The sequence below is a fragment of the Pristis pectinata genome, chromosome 38 (assembly GCF_009764475.1).
Source record: "Pristis pectinata isolate sPriPec2 chromosome 38, sPriPec2.1.pri, whole genome shotgun sequence".
Taxonomy (NCBI): Eukaryota; Metazoa; Chordata; class Chondrichthyes; order Rhinopristiformes; family Pristidae; genus Pristis; species Pristis pectinata.
The window spans coordinates 3,244,369-3,263,165 of NC_067441.1; the positions used below are offsets into that span (position 1 = coordinate 3,244,369).

The window sequence follows — 18,797 nt, forward strand, 5'->3', positions numbered from 1 at the left end:
GGGGGGAGGTGGACGAAGCCCCTTTAAAGCCACTCATTCTGAACCGGAAGGAACGGCGACTGGATGGGATCGTCGTCCTGGCCCAATCAGGGAGGAGCTTCCCCTGGTGCCAGCAGCGCTCGATCAATCGGACGCGTCGGTGGGCGTGACTGACGGTTGATGGGCGGGGCCCCATCTGCTGGCATTTAAAGTGGGACTGTCATCCAGTTGGCAGCATTGAGATTTATTTGATTTTTGTGTTTATTCTGGTTAGATTTAGCTTTGATGTTGTTTTAAAGCGTGGTAAAAGTTTCCCCCTCTCTTCATCTGCATGCTGATTGTGAGGCAGCTTTCAAGCAGAGCGCCGGGAGGCATCCAGGAAGGAGTTCCATTCTAACAGTGAAACCGTCTCAAAAGGAAAAAGCTCTGTCTCTCTCCTCCTCTGTACATGTGTACATCTGTGTTAACTTCTTTTCTACATTGAGAAGAGAAATATTCTTAATTTCCGTGAAATTTACTAGAACCCCCATCAGTTTCAGCAATGGCAGAAGGTAAGACAAAGTTCCACCTAATTATTTGCTAGATTTAAAAATCTTTCCTTTTAATTCTGCAGCCAGTAATCTCCAGCTATTTATAGGAAATATTCATGTATCTGGCAACTGCAGGATCTATTTCTGTTGAAATGTGTGCAAATATGTTGTTCATTTCTTTACTGCTGACTTGCCACGTAATTAAAAAATCAGTTTTATTGAGCACGACGACCATTTGGCCCATCGTACCTGTTCCAGCAGATCTTCTGCCTCTTGCGTTAATGGACCTCCGTTCCATTAATGTCTAGAAATGCATCTCTTTAAACACCTAGCTGATGCTTCTTAAAGTTGTGCAGAACTGTACGGAGGGGGCTGTTGGTCAGATGGATGCATGCTAGCAATATTCTGGAAGATTTAATGGGATGCAGTGACATTGTTCCAGACAGGAGGTTATGCCCCTAAAGTGAGGATCTCCTCAGTGAGGGAGGGGTAGTGAGTGCCTACTTGACGAGGGCATCCGAGAACATAGCACAGAAACAGGCCCTTCGGCCCACAGTGTTGTGCCAATCTAGTAATTAAATGCCTAACTCAATCCCTTCTGCCTACACAATGTCCGTATCCCTCCACTCTCTGCACATCCATGTCCCTATCTAAGAGCCTCTTAAACCCCTCTATTGTATCTGTCTCCACCCCCACCCCTGGCAGCACATTCCAGGCACCCACCGCCCTCTGTGTAAAAAAAACTTGCCCCGCACATCTCCTTTGAACTTTCCCCCTCTCACCTTAAGTGCATGCCCTCTGGTATTGAACATTTCGACCCTGGGAAAGAGACTCTTGACTGTCTACTCTATCTCTGCCTAACTAATTTTACAAACCTCTACCAGGTCTCCCCTCAGCCTCCGCCGCTCCAGAGAAAACAACCCAAGTGTGTCCAACCTCTCCTTATAGCTCACGCCCTCTAATCCAGGCAGCATCCTGGTGAACCTCTTCTGTACCCTCTCCAAAGCCTCCACATCCTCCCTGTAATGGGGGCAACCAGAATTGAACGCAATACTCCAGATGCAGCCTAACTAGAGTTTTTTAAAGCTGCAACATAACTTCCTGTTGAACTCGATGCCTCGACTAATAAAGGCAAGCATCCCACACGCCTTGTTTACCACCTGATCAGTATGTGTAGCCACATTCAGCAAGCTATGGGCTTGGACCCCAAGAACCAAAGACTGGGTAAAATGCCCATAGTATGAATGGTGTGTGCCCTGGATTCACACACAGCTGATCTGGCACATGTTCAATCCACAGTATACAAACCACTGACTTCTTGCGTATGATAAGTTTTGGTTGAAAGAAACGTGTATTCACATTCGAATACTGGGCTGTTGATACTGGCAATACCGGAGACACTCAATGGGTTGGGGAGCCTGTCTGGAGAGTGAAACAGGTCCCTTCATCAGGACTGTGAGAACTTCTGATCAACGGTTGTCGATTGAAATGTTAACTCTATTTCCCTCAGCATAGATGCTGCCTGATCTGCTGAGTGTTTCCGGCATGTCTTGTTTTTAATTCGACAGAATACCCTTGAGTTTTGGTTGCTGCGTGGGGGACCTTGGCTCAGCAAATAATGTGAAGGGAATAGGGCCACAGTCACCCAGAGGTGGCAGAATCCTGGGAGTGTGTGATGGGACGGTGCGGAGGGAGCTTCACTCTGTGTCTGACCCCAGGAGTGTGTGATGGGACGGTGCGGAGGGAGCTTCACTCTGTGTCTGACCCCAGGAGTGTGTGATGGGACGGTGTAGAGGGAGCTTCACCCTGTGACTGACCCACATTCCCTGGGGTGGAAGGGTTGGTGATCAGAGGGTCACAGAGTGATCAGTGGAGTGATTCACATCTTCTATAGTAAGTAAGTTAAACCTACTGGCACTGAAGAATCACATACTGACATGCAAACAGACACATGTATGTAGCACGTGTTCATGTATGAGTATGCACACACACACACACAAGCATGTGCACGCACCTACACGTGCAGACACGACAGTCCGGTGGCATCAAGAGGGGGTTGCCGTGGGGTAGATGATGTCCCTGGGGTGAGACACAAAGGAACCCACGTCCCACTCCCGGGAGAAATGCAGAGGGGGGTTTGGGGAGAAAGTTTTCTGGGGCTAGATTTCACCCTCAACCAAACCTGGGATCGGGGTCAGAGATGCTCCGCTGATAGTGAGATCTTGCCGTGCAGACTTTGGGCCTTGTGATTCCAGGTGACTGCCCAGAGGTTTGGGATGCCCTACTGTGGTGGGGAGACGGGATCAACAGTCCTGGTTGGCAGAGGGTTGTGGAGAGAATGTGAGGAGCAGAGGTTGATAATTAACCTGCTGCTCGGTTGGAGTGGAGCAGGTCAGGGCTGCTGTAGCCTTGAACACTGTTTCCTGCCCTGGCCGGACCCCACAGCTACTAACTGTGTCCCCTCTGTACTACAGGCACGGACCTCCCACTGTCCCCGAACACTTCTTCCCCACCTCCCCCCCATCACCAACTCTCCCCTCCCCTCCCACTGCCCACGGACACTTCTTCCCCACCTCCCCCCCATCACCGACTCTCCCCTCCCCTCCCACTGCCCACGGACACTCTCCCCCGTCACCGACTCTCCCCCCACCTACTGAATGTCATCCCCCCCCCCTCCCTGCCACAGCCCACAGACTCCTAAATGCAATCAGGTGTACTTCCAGGAACTCTGGCTTCTCTCTTTACCTCAGGCAATTTCGCTGCATCTACACATGCGGCACATTGGCACGGTGGGTACGGCCACTGCCTCACAGCCCTGGAGACCTGGGTTCGATCCCGACCTCCGGTGCTGTCTGTGTGGAGTTTGCATGTCCTCCCTGTGACCGCATCGATGTCCTCACCTCCCCGGGTCGGTGGGTTAATTGGCCGTTGTAAATTGAGGGGAGTTGATGGGAATGTGGGCAGGAACGCGTCACAGGGAAATCAGTGGGAGAATGGGAATGACTTGAGAGCTGGGGTAGACTGGATGGGCCGACGGGCCTCCTGTATTGAAGGAATAGTGAGAATGTCCTCCCTTGCTTGTTCCTCATTGGACAGGGTCCCAGTCTGGGATGACACGTTACTCAGTGCACAGTGTGTGGGGCGGATGTGGTCCGTTAGATCCCTGCCAAATCCAGTGGAGAACTTCAAGAGAGGGGCTTGAGGGAGGAGGTAGCCTCGTGCGTCCTGGACCCCTCCCAAGTGGAAATCTCTGCTAAAAAGGCCAATCTTCTCTCCACAGCTGCTGCCCGGAAGAAGATGTCAGCCTTCTGGGAAGAACACTCGAGGGGGGCCACCATCGAGGAGATGATGCTGGACTCCAGCGCCGAGGCCATCACACAGCAGGAGAAGCCGGAAATCCTGTCCATGCTTCCCGACACTGACGGGAAGAGGGTGCTGGAACTGGGAGCGGGAATCGGGTGGGTGACTGCCCTCTCTCCGTCCTCTGACACTGTTAGTTACGAGATGAAGGGGAGTATCTGGGGGGGGGGGGGTGGTCCAAGCCCATAGATCCCTCAAAGGTGCCGCGCAAGTTGATCGGGTGGTTAAGAAGGCGTGTGGTGTGTTAGCCTTCATTGGTCACGGGACTGAGTTCAAGAGGCGCGAGGTGATGCTGCAGCTCTGTAGAACTCTGGTTAGACCACACTTGGAGTATTGTGTCCAGTTCTGGTCGCCTCATTATAGGAAGGATGTGGAAGCTTTAGAGAGGGTGCAGAGAAGGTTTTACCAGGACGCTGCCTGGATTAGAGAACATGTCTTGTGAGGAAAGGTTGAGCGAGCTGGGGCTTTTCTCTTTGGAGTGACGCAGAATGAGAGGCGACTTGATCAAGGTGTATAAGATTATGAGGGGCATAGACAGAGTGGACAGCCAGCACCTTTCCCCAGGGCGGCAATGGCCGATACCAGAGGACATCAGTTTAAGGTGAGAGGAGGAAAGTTTAGGGGAGATATCAGAGGTAGGTCCTTTCTTTACACAGAGAGTGGTGGGTGCCTGGAACACACTGCCGGGGGTGGTGGTAGAGGCTGATACAACAGGGGCATTTAAGAGACTCTTAGATAGGTAGATGGATGATAGAAAAATGGTTATGGGCTATGAAGGAGGGAAGGAGGTTAGATTGACCGTGGAGTAGGTTTATATGGGTTGGCACAACATTGTGGGCTGAAGGGCCTGTGCTGTACCAGTCTGTGTTCTTGAGGCTGCTCCTCCATTCATTGAGGTCATTACCGACCTTCTAGGTTGTGCCCAGTGCAGTTCTGGTCAGAGAGTCACGGGGTCATACAGCAGGAAAAGAGACTCTTCGGCCCAACTGGTCCATGCTGACCAAGGCACCCATCTAAGCCAGTCCCATTTGCCTGCATTTGGCCCATATCCCTCGAAACCTTTCCTATCCGTGTACCTGTCCAAATGTCTTTTAATTGCACCCGTGTCTATCAGTTCCCCGGCAGCTCATTCGGCACACCCACCGCCCTCTGGGTGGAAAACCTGCCCTTCAGGTCCCCTCTCCTTGGACCTCTGCCCCCTAGTCTTTGATCCGCTTCCCTGGGAAACAGACCGTGTGCCTTCACCCTGTCTGTGCCCCTCGTGATTTTCAACACCTCGGGAAGGTCACCAGGCAATGGGAAGGATGTGATTCAGAGGGAGAGGCTGCAGAAGAGATTCCTGTGTCTGTTGCCGGGACTGGAGGGATAGAGTTACGAGGAGAGGCTGGGATGGTTCTCCCTGGAGGGATGGAGGCTGAGGGGCGACCTCATAAAATGGGCTGAGCTCAGGAAGGCACCTTGGTCGTCATGGACAGATTCAGCCAAAGGGTCTGTTTCCAAATGAAGTCCTTACACCCCTCCCCGTCTCTGTGACCCCCTCCGGCCCCCGAACCCCTCCCCATCTCTGTGACCCCCTCCAGCCCCCACACCCCTCCCCGTCTCTGTGACTCCCTCCGGCCCCTACACCTCTCCCCATCTCTGTCAACCCCTCCGGCCCCTACACCCCTCCCTTTAACCCTCAGGCGGTTCAGAGCCAGATTATGACCAAACCCCAGTGAGAGTTTGCTCCGCGGGGAGCGAGACGGACCTTGGGAATACCTCGAGGATGTTCCCCGGGGATCGTCCAGTGAGGCTCACTGGGTAGAAGAGGGCGGTCGTACTAAATCCCTCAAGTAGTCAGTGCGAGTTAGAAGAGCAACTTTGTAGGGAGATTGCAGATGGCTGTCCGAACAATAGGGTTGTAATACAGGTGATTTTACTTTCTCTTATTGACTGGGACTGCCATAGAGCTGAGGAACTGGATGGGACAGAATTTGTTAAATGTTACCCAGGAATGTTTTCTCAAACAATACGTACGTGGCCCGACTCTCCCCCATCACCGACTGGATCCCCTCCCACAGCCCACGGGACCCTGGGGAGAGGAGGGACGTGTCCTCCAATGGGAAATGGGGGGGTGGGCGAGAGGTTTCCGGGCGGGGGGTGGAGTGGGGGTGGAATTCTTCAGCGTGTTGTCAGGGGATGGGTGGGCGTTGGGGCATCGGTGGAACCCGAGCTGACCCCCCCCCCCCCCGCCCCCTGCAGGAGATTCACCGGCCACCTGGCCAAGATCGCTAGCCACGTGACGGCGGTGGACTTCATGGAGAAGTTCGTGACGAAGAACCGGGAGCTGAACGGTCACCGTGGCAACATCACCTTCCTGCAGGCCGACATCACCCAGATGCAGTTGCCAGGCAACAGGTGGGAGAACTCGGAGCCTCTACAGTCGGAGCCATGTCTAAAATTCGGTTGTTCCCACTGCGGCGACGCTGAGTGTCTGTTCTCGAGTCCTAAACTTGTTTCTCCTCTGTGATCAATGCTTCCCGGACACTCTCCTTAGGGAGACTGTACTGTGTCCAATTAACCGTGGAGGTGGAGGCCAAGGTAATGTGGGTGCTCACCCCCAATCTGCACCCTTGGGTGCACGGCACCCTCATGCACACACACACACAGGAGGGGTGATCAGCCTTCCGTCCATTCCGCCCCAGGGCCCTGGACCAGAACTTGGGGAAAGGGCTTCTCCGAGGCTCCCCGGCGGGATGAGCAGGCTGGGTTCCGGTGTCCGGGTGACCCCTGTGGCTCCCGGATGCTCACCGATCCCAGCAGGCAACTGGGATTGGTGCAGGTGGGCGGAAGGGCGGGCATGGAGGTGAAGGGCCGAAGGGACTGTTTCTGTGCAGTACCTGACTGTCCCGCGGACACTCCACCCCCCCCCCCCCCCCATCACTGACTATCCCACAGCCCACAGACACTCCCCCCGATCACCGACTCTCCCCCCCCACCCACTGAATCCCCTCCCACACCCCACGGACACAGCACCCCCCCATCACTGACTCTCCCCAGCAACCTCCATTTCAAAGACTAATTTACGACTCTTGTCGTTTCTTTTCTCCGGGGTCTAGAGGTCAATAAATCACTCCTTACAGCACTGGGGCCCCCTCTCAATCAAGCCGCAGTCCTGCCCCACTGTTACTTTATCTTAAATGGAGCACGTTTATTCTGAGGAGTAAATTCTAACAGATTATAATTTTACGAAGGATTTTCAAATCCTTACAAACTAGCAAACCGTACCAATGAGTTGCAGATGAACGTGTCATTTGACCCAGAAAGAAGGCTCTTGGTAAATTCGTTTATTATTGTCTCATGTACCGAGGTACAGTGAAAAACGTTGTTCTGCATGCCATCCGTACAGATCATCTCATCCCATCAGTACATTGAGGTAGTACAAGGGAAAACAATAACAGAATGCAGAATAAAGTGTTACAGCTACAGAGAAAGTGCAGTGCAGGCTGACAATAAGGTGCAAGGGCCACGACGAGGTAGATTGTGAGGTCAGGAGTCCATCTTATCGTTCAATAGTCTTATAACAGCGGGGTAGAAGCTGTCTTTGAGCTCCTTCGAGGCTGAGGACTTGATTTTATTTCTTTATCTGTGTAACTCTGAACAATCCTTGCTGCCGGCTAATATTTATTTCGTGTTATAATCAATCATCTAGTAACTACCTCACCTACAGGTAATGTTGTATCTTCTAATGAAGTACAGCACGGTGGTGTAGCAGTTAGCGTAATGCTATTACAGCGCCAGCGATCAGGGTTCGATTCCCGTCGCTGTCTGTGAGGAGTTTGTACGTTCTCCCCGTGTCTGCGTGGGTTTCCTCCGGGTGCTCCGGTTTCCTCCCACATTCCAAGAATGTACGGGTAGGTTAATATGGGTTTAAAAGGGGCGGCGCGGACTCGTTGGGCCAGAAGGGCCTGTTACCACGCTGTAAATAAAATAAAATCAAAAAAAAATTTTTTTTAAAAAGGGCGAACAAAGTGTACTTAGTTAGGAATTTAAGTTACTTGACGAGAATGCACCTTATTTCCCGGAATGTTTCCTTCTATGTTAATTCTTGGTAACTGTATTCTTAAGTGGTAGTGGTTTAGAGTCATAGAGTCACACAGCATGGAAACAGGCCTTTCGGCCCAACTCATCCGTGCCGACTGTGTTGCCCAGCGAGCTGGTCCCATCTGCCCTAATTTGGCCTATAGCCCTCTAAACCTCTCCTATCCATGGACTTATCCGGATGGCTTTTAAATGTTGCTGATGTGCCCACCTCAGCCACTGTTTCTGCCAGCTCATTCCAAATACGCACCGCCCTTTGCGTGAAGAAGCCGCCCCTGATGTCCCTTTAAATCTCTCGCCTCTGATCTTAAACCTACACCCTCTTGTTTTTAGCACCCCCTCCCTGGGAAAAAGACTGTGTGCTTTCACCCTGGCCATGCCCCTCATGACCCGATACACCTCTGTCAGGTCACCCCTCAGTCTCCTACGTTCCAGGAATTGAGGTCCTAGTCTACACACCCTCTCCTTGTAACTCAGGGCCCCAAGTCCGGGCAACATCCCGGTAAATCTTTCCTGCACTCTTTCTAGTTTAATAACATCTTTCCTATAACAGGGTGACCAAAACTGTGCACAATACTCCAAGTGCGGCCTCACCAACGCCTTGTACAACTGCACCATAACGTCCCAGCTCCTGTACTCAGTGCCCTGACTGATGAAGGCCAGCCAGCCAAACGCCTTCTCCGCCTGTGAAGCTGCTTTCAGTGGAACTGTGCACTGCACTCCTAGGTCCCTCTGTTCCATAACGCTCCCCAGGGCCCTACCATTCGCTTTTTTCCTTTTCTAACCCACCTTATTCACCCCAATGCGGAGTACCAAGTCTCTGGGGCATCTGTTTCTTAAGTATGTTAAGGAACAGTGGATTGCTATAAAGCTGGGGTTAGCAATTGATATCCTGGGCCTGGATAGTGAATATCCATCACACTACTATTCAACGGGGAGGTCGGGAATAAGTTCCAGACATTGACTCGGTGACCAAGGCCCATTGAACACCCCAGAGGCTGGGCTGGTGAGGCCATTCAGTCCAATATGCTGTGCAATCCCCTCGCAAACTAGTAATTAAATGCCTAACTAAACGAATCCGTTCTGCCTACACAATGTCCACATCCCTCTGTTCCCTGCACGTCCATGTCCCTATCTAAGAGCCTCTTAAACCCCTCTCTCGTACCTGCCTCCACCCCCACCCCTGGCAGCACATTCCAGGCACCCGCCACTCTCTGTGTAAAAATAAACTTGCCCCGTACATCTCCTTTGAACTTACCCCCCTCACCTTAAAAGCATGCCCTCTAGTATTAGACATTTCAACCTTCGGAATAAGAAACTGACCGTCTACTCTATCTGTGCCTCTCATAATCTTATGAACTTCTGTCAGGTCTCCCCTCAGCCTCTGCCGCTCCAGAGAAAACAACCCAAGCGTGTCCAACCTCTCCTTACATCTCGTGCCCTCTAATCCAGGCAGCGTCCTGGTGAACCTCTCCTGTAACCCTCTGCTGTACACTTTGGGTCAGGCAGCATCTGTGGAGGGAGATGGACAGTCGATGTTTTGGGTGCACGAATTAGAGGGACGACATCTCGTATGCCGCCTGGGCAGTCTCCAACCTGGCCGCATGAACCACCAATTCTCAAACCTCCGGTAACTGCTCCCCCTCTGTCCCTTTTCCCTCCCGATCCACCTGGCCCCCCCAATCACCCTCTTTCCCCTCCCTCACCCTCACCCACACACACTCCAACCCTCCAACCCTCCCCCTCCGCCGTGTTACACTGTCCATCTCCCCTCCATCTTTCGGTCCAGATGAAGGGTCTCGACCCGAAACGTCAGCTGTCCATCTCCCTCTGTGGATGCTGCCCGACCCGCTGGGTTCCTCCACTGTTTTAGTGTGTTGCGTTGGGCAGGCTGAGACTGGTTTCCTTGGAGCGAAGGAGGCTGAGGGGTGGCCTTATTGAGGTTCACCACATCACGAGGGGCAGAGTGGTGGGGGGACTGAGAGAATAGACGAGGGGATTGCTCTGACAGCCGGCAGGGATTCAGTGGGCGGAATGGCCTCCTTTATCATAAGGTCACTGAGGACGGTTAAAGAGAGACGGAGAGGAAACGTGAAGGCTGTGAAATGCGGAGACGTAGGAAATGCCTGGCAGGTGTGTGAGCCGGCGTCGTAGAACGGATGACCTGTCGTAGGACTAGGCCGAACGCTAGGCCTCAACTTTCTTGACCTCTGACCCCTCCAGCTTTGACCTCATCTTCTCCAACTGGCTGTTCATGTACTTGACCGACGCGGAACTGGTCAACCTCGCAACCTGCCTTCTCTCCTGGCTGCAGCCCAGAGGGTTCCTATTCTTCCGGGAGTCCTGCTTTTTTCAGTCAGGTAAGGAGTGTGGGGGGCCTGCATGGAAAAAGCCCAGTGGTGCATTGCAGGGAGAGGAACGATTGTTTAAAAAAGGGGGAGGGGGTGGATCTGCATTGATCTTTTAAAGTTGGCAAAAGTGATTAAAAATCCAGAGGCATGCAGCCAAGAAAATCACAGTGAATGCAACACAGCCTCTTGAATCTGCTCCAAGAAGATCAAGTTCAAGGCTATTGCAACACACAAAGGCATGGGGGAACTCAGCAGGTCAGGCAGCATCGATGAAGTCCATGTTTACCCGTGAAGTTAAAGTTTATTGTGTTCATGGGCACACATACCCGGGGTATAAATGCCACCAAAATTATCCTTTTGGAGCAGCAGCTCAGTATGTTACAGACATGACAAACACTAGTTCAAAGTCAAAGTCAAGCTTATCGTCATTGGCACAAGTCCATGTGTGCACAGGTGCAATGAAAATCTTGCAGCAGCATCACAGGCACAGAGCATCAGGTGACAGTGCTCACAAGGAGAACATAAACCTGAATTATACACAATTTTTGCGACAAGGAACACAGTTAGAACAAAAAAAAGTCCATCGCAGTGCAAAGTGGTCCCAGTGTTGCTGTACTGAGGCAGTGATTAGGGTTGTGCAGGTTGGTTCAAGAACCGAATGGTTGAAGGGAAGTCGCTGTTCCTGAACCTGGTGGTGTGGGGACTTCAGGCTTCTGTACCTCCTGCCCAACGGGAGCTGCGAGGAGATGGCACGGCCCAGGGATTCTTGATGATGGACGTTGCCTTCTTGAGGCAGCGCCTCTTGTAGATACTCCCGATGGAGGGGAGGGATGTGCCCGTGATGTATTGGGCTGAGTCCACGACTCTCTGCAGCTTCCTGTGCATTCGAATTGCCGTCCCAGACCCTGATGCAACCTGTTAGGACATTTTCAACAGTACATCTGTCGAAGTTTGTTAGAGCATTCGGTGACGAGCCGAACCTACTTAACCTTCTAAGAAAGTAAAGACGCTGGCGTGCCTTCCTTGTGATTGCGTCTCTGTGCTGGGCCCAGGATGGGTCGCCCGAGATATTAACGCCCAGGATCTTAAAGCTGCTGTAACCTGATGCAGGTGTTTAAAGTCAGGATGTGGCAGGAGAGACCAGGAATTCACTGCTACACCTGGGGAGAGTGTGGGGCTCAGTCCTTCAGGGAGGGGGAAGGAGAACGACAGAGAGCCCTTTAAGGGGAAGTGGGATAAACACACACTGGCTGGAACTGAGCGGAGGGGGTGAATGGCTTGTTACTGGACCGCAGTCCGGCTGGGGTTGGCTGTAATTGGGACTCTTGGTTTTTGGGACAAGGCAATGTGAAGAGGAGCTTCAATCCCACGGTGTACCGCAAGCCGGCCGATTATAACCGCATCCTGACCTCCGCCGTCATCGGGCCGGATCCAGGGGGGCAACTCTGGGGCTTCGAGATCGTGATGAGCAAGTCCGTGCAGGCGTACATCAAGGTGGGTGGGCGGGGCCAATGGCCCGATGGGGCGGGGCCAGTCTTTCGGGGGTGTGGCCACCTGTGGGGTAGCTGCTATGGGCGGGGCTTGATATACTGGGTGGGATTGTCTGGGGGCAGGGGCCCTGTTAGTGGGCGGGACTGGGTCTATGGGGCAGGGACGCCATTGGTGGGCAGGGTTAGGTTGGCAGAAGGGGGCAATTGGCAGGGTCAGGTCTGGAGGGAGGGGCCTCGGTGGGCGGGGCCAGTGCTGGAGGGAGGGGCCTGGGTGGGGGGGGCCAGTGCTGGAGGGAGGGGCCTCGGTGGGCGGGTATTGTGCTGGAGGGAGGGGCCTCGGTGGGCGGGGCCAGTGCTGGTGGGAGGGGCCTCGGTGGGCGGGTATTGTGCTGGTGGGAGGGGCCTCGGTGGGCGGGTATTGTGCTGGTGGGAGGGGCCTCGGTGGGCGGGGCCAGTGCTGGAGGGAGGGGCCTCGGTGGGCGGGTATTGTGCTGGTGGGAGGGGCCTCGATGGGCGGGTATTGTGCTGGTGGGAGGGGCCTCGGTGGGCGGGTATTGTGCTGGAGGGAGGGGCCTCGGTGGGCGGGTATTGTGCTGGTGGGAGGGGCCTCGGTGGGCGGGTATTGTGCTGGAGGGAGGGGCCTCGGTGAGCGGGTATTGTGCTGGAGGGAGGGGCCTCGGGTGGGCGAGGCCAGTGCTGAGGGGGGATGGGGCCCTAGTGGGTTGGGCTGGCTCTGGGGTGGGGCCCTATTGGTGGGAGGGGCCGTCGGTGTACGGGGCATCTCAGGTGGGTGGGGCTCACAGTTGGGAGGGCATCTCTGGTGGAGAGGCCCTATTGGTGGCTGGGGTCCTTGGCGGGCGAGGCCGATTCTGGTGGGTGGGACCAGCTTCGGGGGCGGGGCTCTATCGGTGGGCAGAGTACCTCTGGGGGGTGGGGCCCTTGGTGGGAGGGGCCAGCTATGGGGGCGGGGCTATCGGCGGCAGGGTCTTGGGTGGGGCCCTCGGTAGGCAGGGCCCTCATTGGGTGGAGCCAGCTCCAGGGGCAGGGCTCTAACAGTGGGTGGGGTATCTCTGGTGGGTGGGGCCCTGGGGGCGGGGCCAGCTCTGGGGCGGGGCTTTATTGGTGGGCGGGGCCAGCTTTGAGGGCGGGGCTCCACCGGTGGGCGGGGCCTGCTGACGCCGCCCTCCTGCCCCCGCAGCTGAAGCGGAACCAGAACCAGGTGTGTTGGCTGCTGCAGAAGGTGGCCCGCGACCGCTCGGCCCATCAGGGCTACCCCACCTTCCAGCAGTTCCTGGACGGGCAGCAGTACTCGCGGAGCGGCATCCTGCGGTACGAGCGCATCTTCGGGCATGGCTTCATCAGCGCAGGAGGACTCCGCACCACCAAGGTACGGTGCTCCCACCTCCCCCCACCCGCGACGCTCCCCCCGTTCCCCCCCGCGCCCCCCGCGGGTCTCTCCCCTTCCCATCCCCCACCCATCTGCGGGGCTCTCCCCTCGTCTCCACCCCGCGGCGCTCCCTCGTTCCCCCCCCCTCAGCGGCGCGACACTCCCCACCATCAGCAGTGCTCCATCTCGCAGCGATCCCTTGATGTACCCGTTCCTCGGCGCTCAACCCCCCGCCACCCCGAGTGAAAAGGTCCCCCTCCCTGTAGGATCTGAATACCCCGGGGAGTCTCCCCCAGAACCCCACCCGGTGCCAAGCCCAGTGACATACCAGTCGACCCATCCACTGCTCCCTGCCCCCCCCCCCCCCCCCCCCCCCCGGATCCCGGCTTCTCACCCTGTCTCCTTCTGCTTTTCAGGAGTTTGTGGAGCTGCTGAAACTGTCCCCGGGTCAGTCGGTGCTGGACGTGGGATGTGGGATTGGAGGTGGAGACTTCTACATGGCCAAGGTAATGCAGTGGGTGCTCACCCCCAATCTGCACCCTTGGGTGCACGGCACCCTCACGCATGCACACAGGAGGGGTGATCAGCCTACAGTCCAATCCACCCCAGGGCCCTGGACCAGAACTTGGGGAAAGGGCTTCTCCAAGGCTCCCCGGCGGGATGAGCAGGCTGGGTTCCAGTGTCCGGGTGACCCTGGAACCCAGCCTGTGGCTCCTGGACGCTCATCAATCCCAGCAGGCAACTGGGATTGGTGCAGGTGGGCGGAAGGGTGGGCATGGAGGTGAAGGGTCTAAGGGCCTGTTTCCGTGCTGTGCCTGACTGTCCCACAGCTCACGGACACTCCACCCCCCCCATCACCGACTCTCCCCACCCACTGAATCCCCTCCCACACCCCACAGACACTCCCCTATTCTCTGTCGAAGATACTCCCTGCCCCTCTCCCACTTCTCTCCGACTGAAACCTAACTTGGACCTTGGCTGTTTCCCACTTCTGGTGAAGGGCCACAGACCTGAAACATTGACTGCTTCTCTCCCCACAGATGCTGCCTGACTAGCTGAGCGTTTGTAACATTCACTGATTTTATTCCAGAAGCTAAAAGGTTGAATGGGAAGTGAAGCTGCTTCCAATCTCTCGTTACAGAATTACGGCGTTGAAGTTCTGGGAATTGATCTATCAGCCAACATGGTGGAGATTGCAATGGAGCGTGCTGTAACTGAGGACACGCCATTGGTAGGGCAGTGTGCACACTCGACAGGCGTTTCCCTGGGGGAATTGATGGTGTGGAGAATGGGAACGGTTAAACCCACCCAAATAAACACAGAGACACGAGTACCCCGCACCCCTCCCCGTCTCTGTGACCCCCTCCGGCCCCCCGCACCCCTCCCCGTCTCTGTAACTTCCGAGATACTTGCTCTTCTCCAGTGTTGCCCCTGAGCACCTGTGACCTGACCTCCTGAAACCCCTCACCGCAACCCCCCCCACCCCCGGTAAAGTTCCACCCCTCCCCACACCACCAAGACCCCATTAAAATCAACCTCTTCGTCCAAGTTCCCAGTCACCTGTCCATGTGTCCCTGCATGACATGGGGCCAACCTTAGGTTACTGCTCCTGTGACGAACTTTTTAGAATATCTCACAATATTCTAGGTGCTGTGTAAATTTGCGTGGTTTGCCTCTGAGATCAGTTCACGGGCAATGAGCTGAGGATGACAGAGTCGAGAGCGAGAATGGGCGACTGGGACATTTACGTCTGCTCTGCCATTCAGTAAGATCTTGGCCCTGGCTCTGCTCTCACGCCTGTTCCTCCTAACCCTGTAGTCATACAGCAAGGAAACAGGCCCTTCGGCCCATCCCTTCCATGCTGACTGTGTTGCCCAGCGAGCTAGTCCCATCTGCCTGCGTTGGGCCCATAGATCTCTACACCTCTCCTATCCATGGACTTATCCAGACGGTTTTTAAACGTTACTAATGTGACCGCCTCAGCCACTATTCCAAATACGCACCGCCCTTCGCATGAAGAAGCCGCCCCTGATGTCCCTCTTAAATCTCTCGCCTCTGATCTTAAACCTCTGCCCTCTTGTTTTTAGCTCCCCCTCCCTGGGAAAAAGACTGTGTGCTTTCACCCTGCCTATGCCCCTCGTGATTTTATGCACCTCTACCAGGTCAAGGTCAAAGTCGAGTTTATTGTCAGATGCACAAGTCCATGTGTGCACAGGTGCAGTGAAAAACTTGCAGCAGCATCACAGGCACAGAGCATCAGATAAGCAGCGTTCACAAAAAAACATAAATTAAACATAAATTACACACAATTTTTACAAGAAAAGAACACAATTGGAACAAAAAAGTCCATTTTAGTGCAGAGTGATCAGAGAGGTCCCAGTGTTGCTGTACTGAGGTGGTGATTAGGGTTGTGCTGGTTGGTTCAAGAACTGAATGGTTGAAGGGAAGTAGCTGTTCCTGAACCTGGTGGTGTGGGACTTCAAGCTTCTGTACCTCCTGCCTGATGGGAGCTGCGAGGAGATGGCACGGCCCGGATGGTGGGGATCTTTGGTGGATGTTGAGGCAGCGCCTCCTGTAGATGCTCCCGATGGTGGGGAGGGATGTGCCTGGGATGTGTTGGGCTGAATCCACGACTCTCTGCAGCTTCCCGTGCATTCGAATTGCCGTCCCAGACCATGATGCAACCAGTAAGGATACTTTCAATAGTTAAGCCTGACTGATACCACGGTGTCACAGAGCAACAGTGTCTGTAAAAGCTTCAGTGACTTGGTGGATGTTAAAGCACAGAGAGTGTCTGAACAGGAGAAGTGGATCCTGAGGCTAATTTATATTTGAATTGTCTGTTCTATCCCCCTGTGGGCCCTACAGGTGCAGTTTGAGATTGGAGACGCCACAAAGAGGGTGTTCCTGGAGAACTCGTTCGACGTGATCTACAGTCGGGACACGATCCTTCACATCGCCAACAAGGCTGATCTCCTGAGGAGGCTCCATGTGAGTGAGGAGGAAGGAACTTCTGTTCTCTCAATTTGTGGCTCTCCGCACTTGATGAAGTGCGAGGCTGGTCCGTACCAACTAGTGCACAGCAAGCTCCCATAACGAGCTATCACGCTGATTGGTCAATTCATGCGTATGTCTCAGCCCCAGGACACTGGAGAGATGCAGCCCTGCTCTTCCTGTTCGACTGGGACCCTTTACTGAGAGGGGGAGGGGTCTTCAGTTAATGTCATCCCTCCCACAGCGCAGCGCTCCCTCCTCGCCACCCCTCCTGCGGCGCGGCGCTCCCTCCTCACCGCCCCTCCTGCGGCGCGGCGCTCCCTCCTCACCGCCCCTCCTGCGGCGCGGCGCTCCCTCCTCACCGCCCCTCAGCTTCTGACCATCCAGAATAGGAGGTGAGATAGAGGTGAAGGGGAGGGGGGTGAAGGGGACGGGGGACGGGGTGAAGGGGGAGGGGGGTGAAGGGGAGGAGGGGGAGGGAGGGAAGGGAGGGGGAGGGAGTATAGGGGTGCTGCCACTGATCAGCGATGTGGGGAAGGGTGGATTGGATTGGGTGAGGGGTGATGAGTCAGTGCAGGGGGGGTGAGGGGTCGGGTGAGGGGTTGGGGTGGGGTGAGGGTTGAGGAGGGTGTGACGCCACCACTAATGGTTCCCTCCCCCCCCCACCAGGCCTGGCTAAAGCCCCGGGGGAAGCTGCTGATCACCGACTACTGCTGCGGGGAGCTGCCCTGGTCCGCCAGCTTCCAGGAGTATGTCCGGCAGCGCGGATACATCCTCCACACCGTCCAGAGCTACGGAAAGGTGGGAACCTCGCGTTACCTCACCCTCGCCCTCTGCCCCTCGCCCTCTGCCCTGGGGCTGCATTCCTGCGCTGGAGAGGAGCAACTCGGTCTGGGATCCTCAGTGTGGGTTACGGAGACCGGGAACTGTGCCCGGTGACTCCCGGTGCGGGATATGGACCCTTGGGTCGGTGTGCGGGGGGTGGGGGTTGCTGGGAGCCGTGGTGTTGACCGGGACTCACCCCCCAACCCCTCTCATTCCCACAGCTGCTGGAGGAGGTGGGCTTCGTGGGGGTCCGCGCAGAGGACCGGACGCGGCAGTTCCTGGACATCCTGGAGGTGGAGCTGAGGGGGCTGGAGCAGGACAGGGCGGCCTTCCTGGAGGTAACTGTGGTGGGGGGGGCAGAGGGGGAGGGGTGGGGGGAAGGGAGGGGGGAGAGGGGGAGGGGTGGGGAGCAGGGGGGAGAGGGGGATGGGTGGGGGGCAGGGGGGAGGGATGGGGGGAGAGGGGGAGGGATGGTGGCGGGGGGAGGGATGGGGGCAGAGGGGGATGGGTTTGGAGGGGGGGGGGGAGGACATGAGCCAGGGTGCAACAGCGAGTCATCGTCTCCCCCCTGACAAAACACCGATCGTCCCACAGTCACCCACACAGATCATTTCCCTGATGTTCTGCTCCCTCCTCTCCCTCTCCCTCCTCTCCCCCCTCCTCATCCTCCTCCTCTCCCTCCTCCTCCTCTCCCTCCTCTCCCCCCCACCCCCGGCAGGACTTCACGGACGAGGATTACACTTACCTCGTGCAGGGCTGGAAGGAGAAAATGTCTCGCTGCGTGACCGGAGACCAGCGCTGGGGCCTGTTCTACGCCGAGAAGCCTTCGGACAGCGGGACCAGCCCGCAGTCCGGGACCGGAGACCGGATTCAGCCCCTGCCTATCGACCAAGTCACCATGTAGGGACTACCGCAGACCTGAGGATCCCGGGACAGTCCGGATAAATCCTAGGCTGGGAACTCCTGCCTCTGCTGCTGCCGGCATGGGGGAAAGGCCGAATGGCCGTGCCTGTCCGTTCACGGGCCGGGGATGGAATGGGAGGAATTGTCGCGTCTCAATCTGATTCAAGCTGTGCCGAGTTGTAATTAAAGGACGATACACCGGGTCTGTGCCTCCATGTACAAAGGACCCCCTTCCTCTCACCCCCTGCCCTGTGGGCTGGGTTAGGAACTGGGTCACATAAAGAGTTTAAAACTTTCTCCAGAAGTTCAGAGGTTGTAGTTGTTCCTGGTGCAGGACTTGACCTTTCAGATTACCAAGTAAGAAATGAAGCAGAATTTCTAGGGACTGGAGGAGGGTGAGATCTTCTCATTCAGTCGAGGGACATGGACTTCAAGTCAAGTTCAAGTTACTTGATTGTCATTCACTCATGTGCTGTAAACCACATGGAGGAACAAAATGTCGTTGCCCCCAGACTCACAGAACAGAGGACGTACAATATACAGACAGAAAAGTTGTGCAAATATAAAATAGTGCAAAAAAACGGTATATATGGGATACAAAATTAGTGCAGGGTTAGTGCAAACCCGAGTTGGACGGAGAAAATGCAGGACTCTGTGTTCAGCCGCAGCCAAAGTTCTTGTACACCGTTGTGCAAACCGGGGCTTTTGACGCGGCATTTGTCTGATACTGCCTCCAGGGTATTCGCGGGCTGAGCCAGCATTTAATCGCCCGTCCCCAGTTGCCCCTCGAGAAGGTGGTGGCGAGCTGACTTCTTGAACCGCTGCAGACCCTGAGGTGTGGGTGTACCCACGGTGCTGGTAAATTGGTTTATTATTGTCACGTGTACCGAGGTACAGT

At 55.4% G+C, this 18,797-nt stretch overlaps 1 protein-coding gene across 4 annotated transcripts; it reads left to right on the plus strand.

Annotated features, from left to right (window-relative positions):
* The first annotated feature begins 184 nt into the window (after positions 1-184).
* Positions 185-18,102, plus strand: pmt (phosphoethanolamine methyltransferase). Of its 4 annotated transcripts, none has more exons than XM_052045082.1 (12): positions 185-530; positions 3,790-3,967; positions 6,111-6,266; positions 10,173-10,309; positions 11,643-11,794; positions 12,989-13,177; positions 13,594-13,683; positions 14,319-14,408; positions 16,046-16,168; positions 16,841-16,972; positions 17,218-17,334; positions 17,715-18,102. In XM_052045082.1, exons 1-12 carry the CDS (start codon positions 521-523, stop codon positions 17,898-17,900), a joined length of 1,560 nt encoding a protein of 519 aa, XP_051901042.1. In that variant the 5' UTR covers positions 185-520; the 3' UTR covers positions 17,901-18,102. The 4 variants fall into 4 exon arrangements, with proteins under 4 accessions (XP_051901042.1, XP_051901045.1, XP_051901043.1 ...); XM_052045085.1 differs by lacking the exon at positions 185-530 and adding an exon at positions 2,269-2,402; XM_052045083.1 differs by lacking the exon at positions 185-530 and adding an exon at positions 2,272-2,406.
* The last annotated feature ends 695 nt before the right edge of the window (positions 18,103-18,797 follow it).

What these genes read in the sequence shown, in the direction of transcription:
- pmt (XM_052045081.1), top strand. Translation starts at nt 3,211, where the DNA reads ATGCAATCAGGTGTACTTCCAGGAACTCTGGCTTCTCTCTTTACCTCA. An exon ending in ATGCAGTTGCCAGGCAACAG is followed by an intron (nt 6,267 to 10,172) that starts GTGGGAGAACTC and finishes TGACCCCTCCAG; the next exon opens with CTTTGACCTCATCTTCTCCA. An exon ending in GTCCTGCTTTTTTCAGTCAG is followed by an intron (nt 10,310 to 11,642) that starts GTAAGGAGTGTG and finishes TTTTGGGACAAG; the next exon opens with GCAATGTGAAGAGGAGCTTC.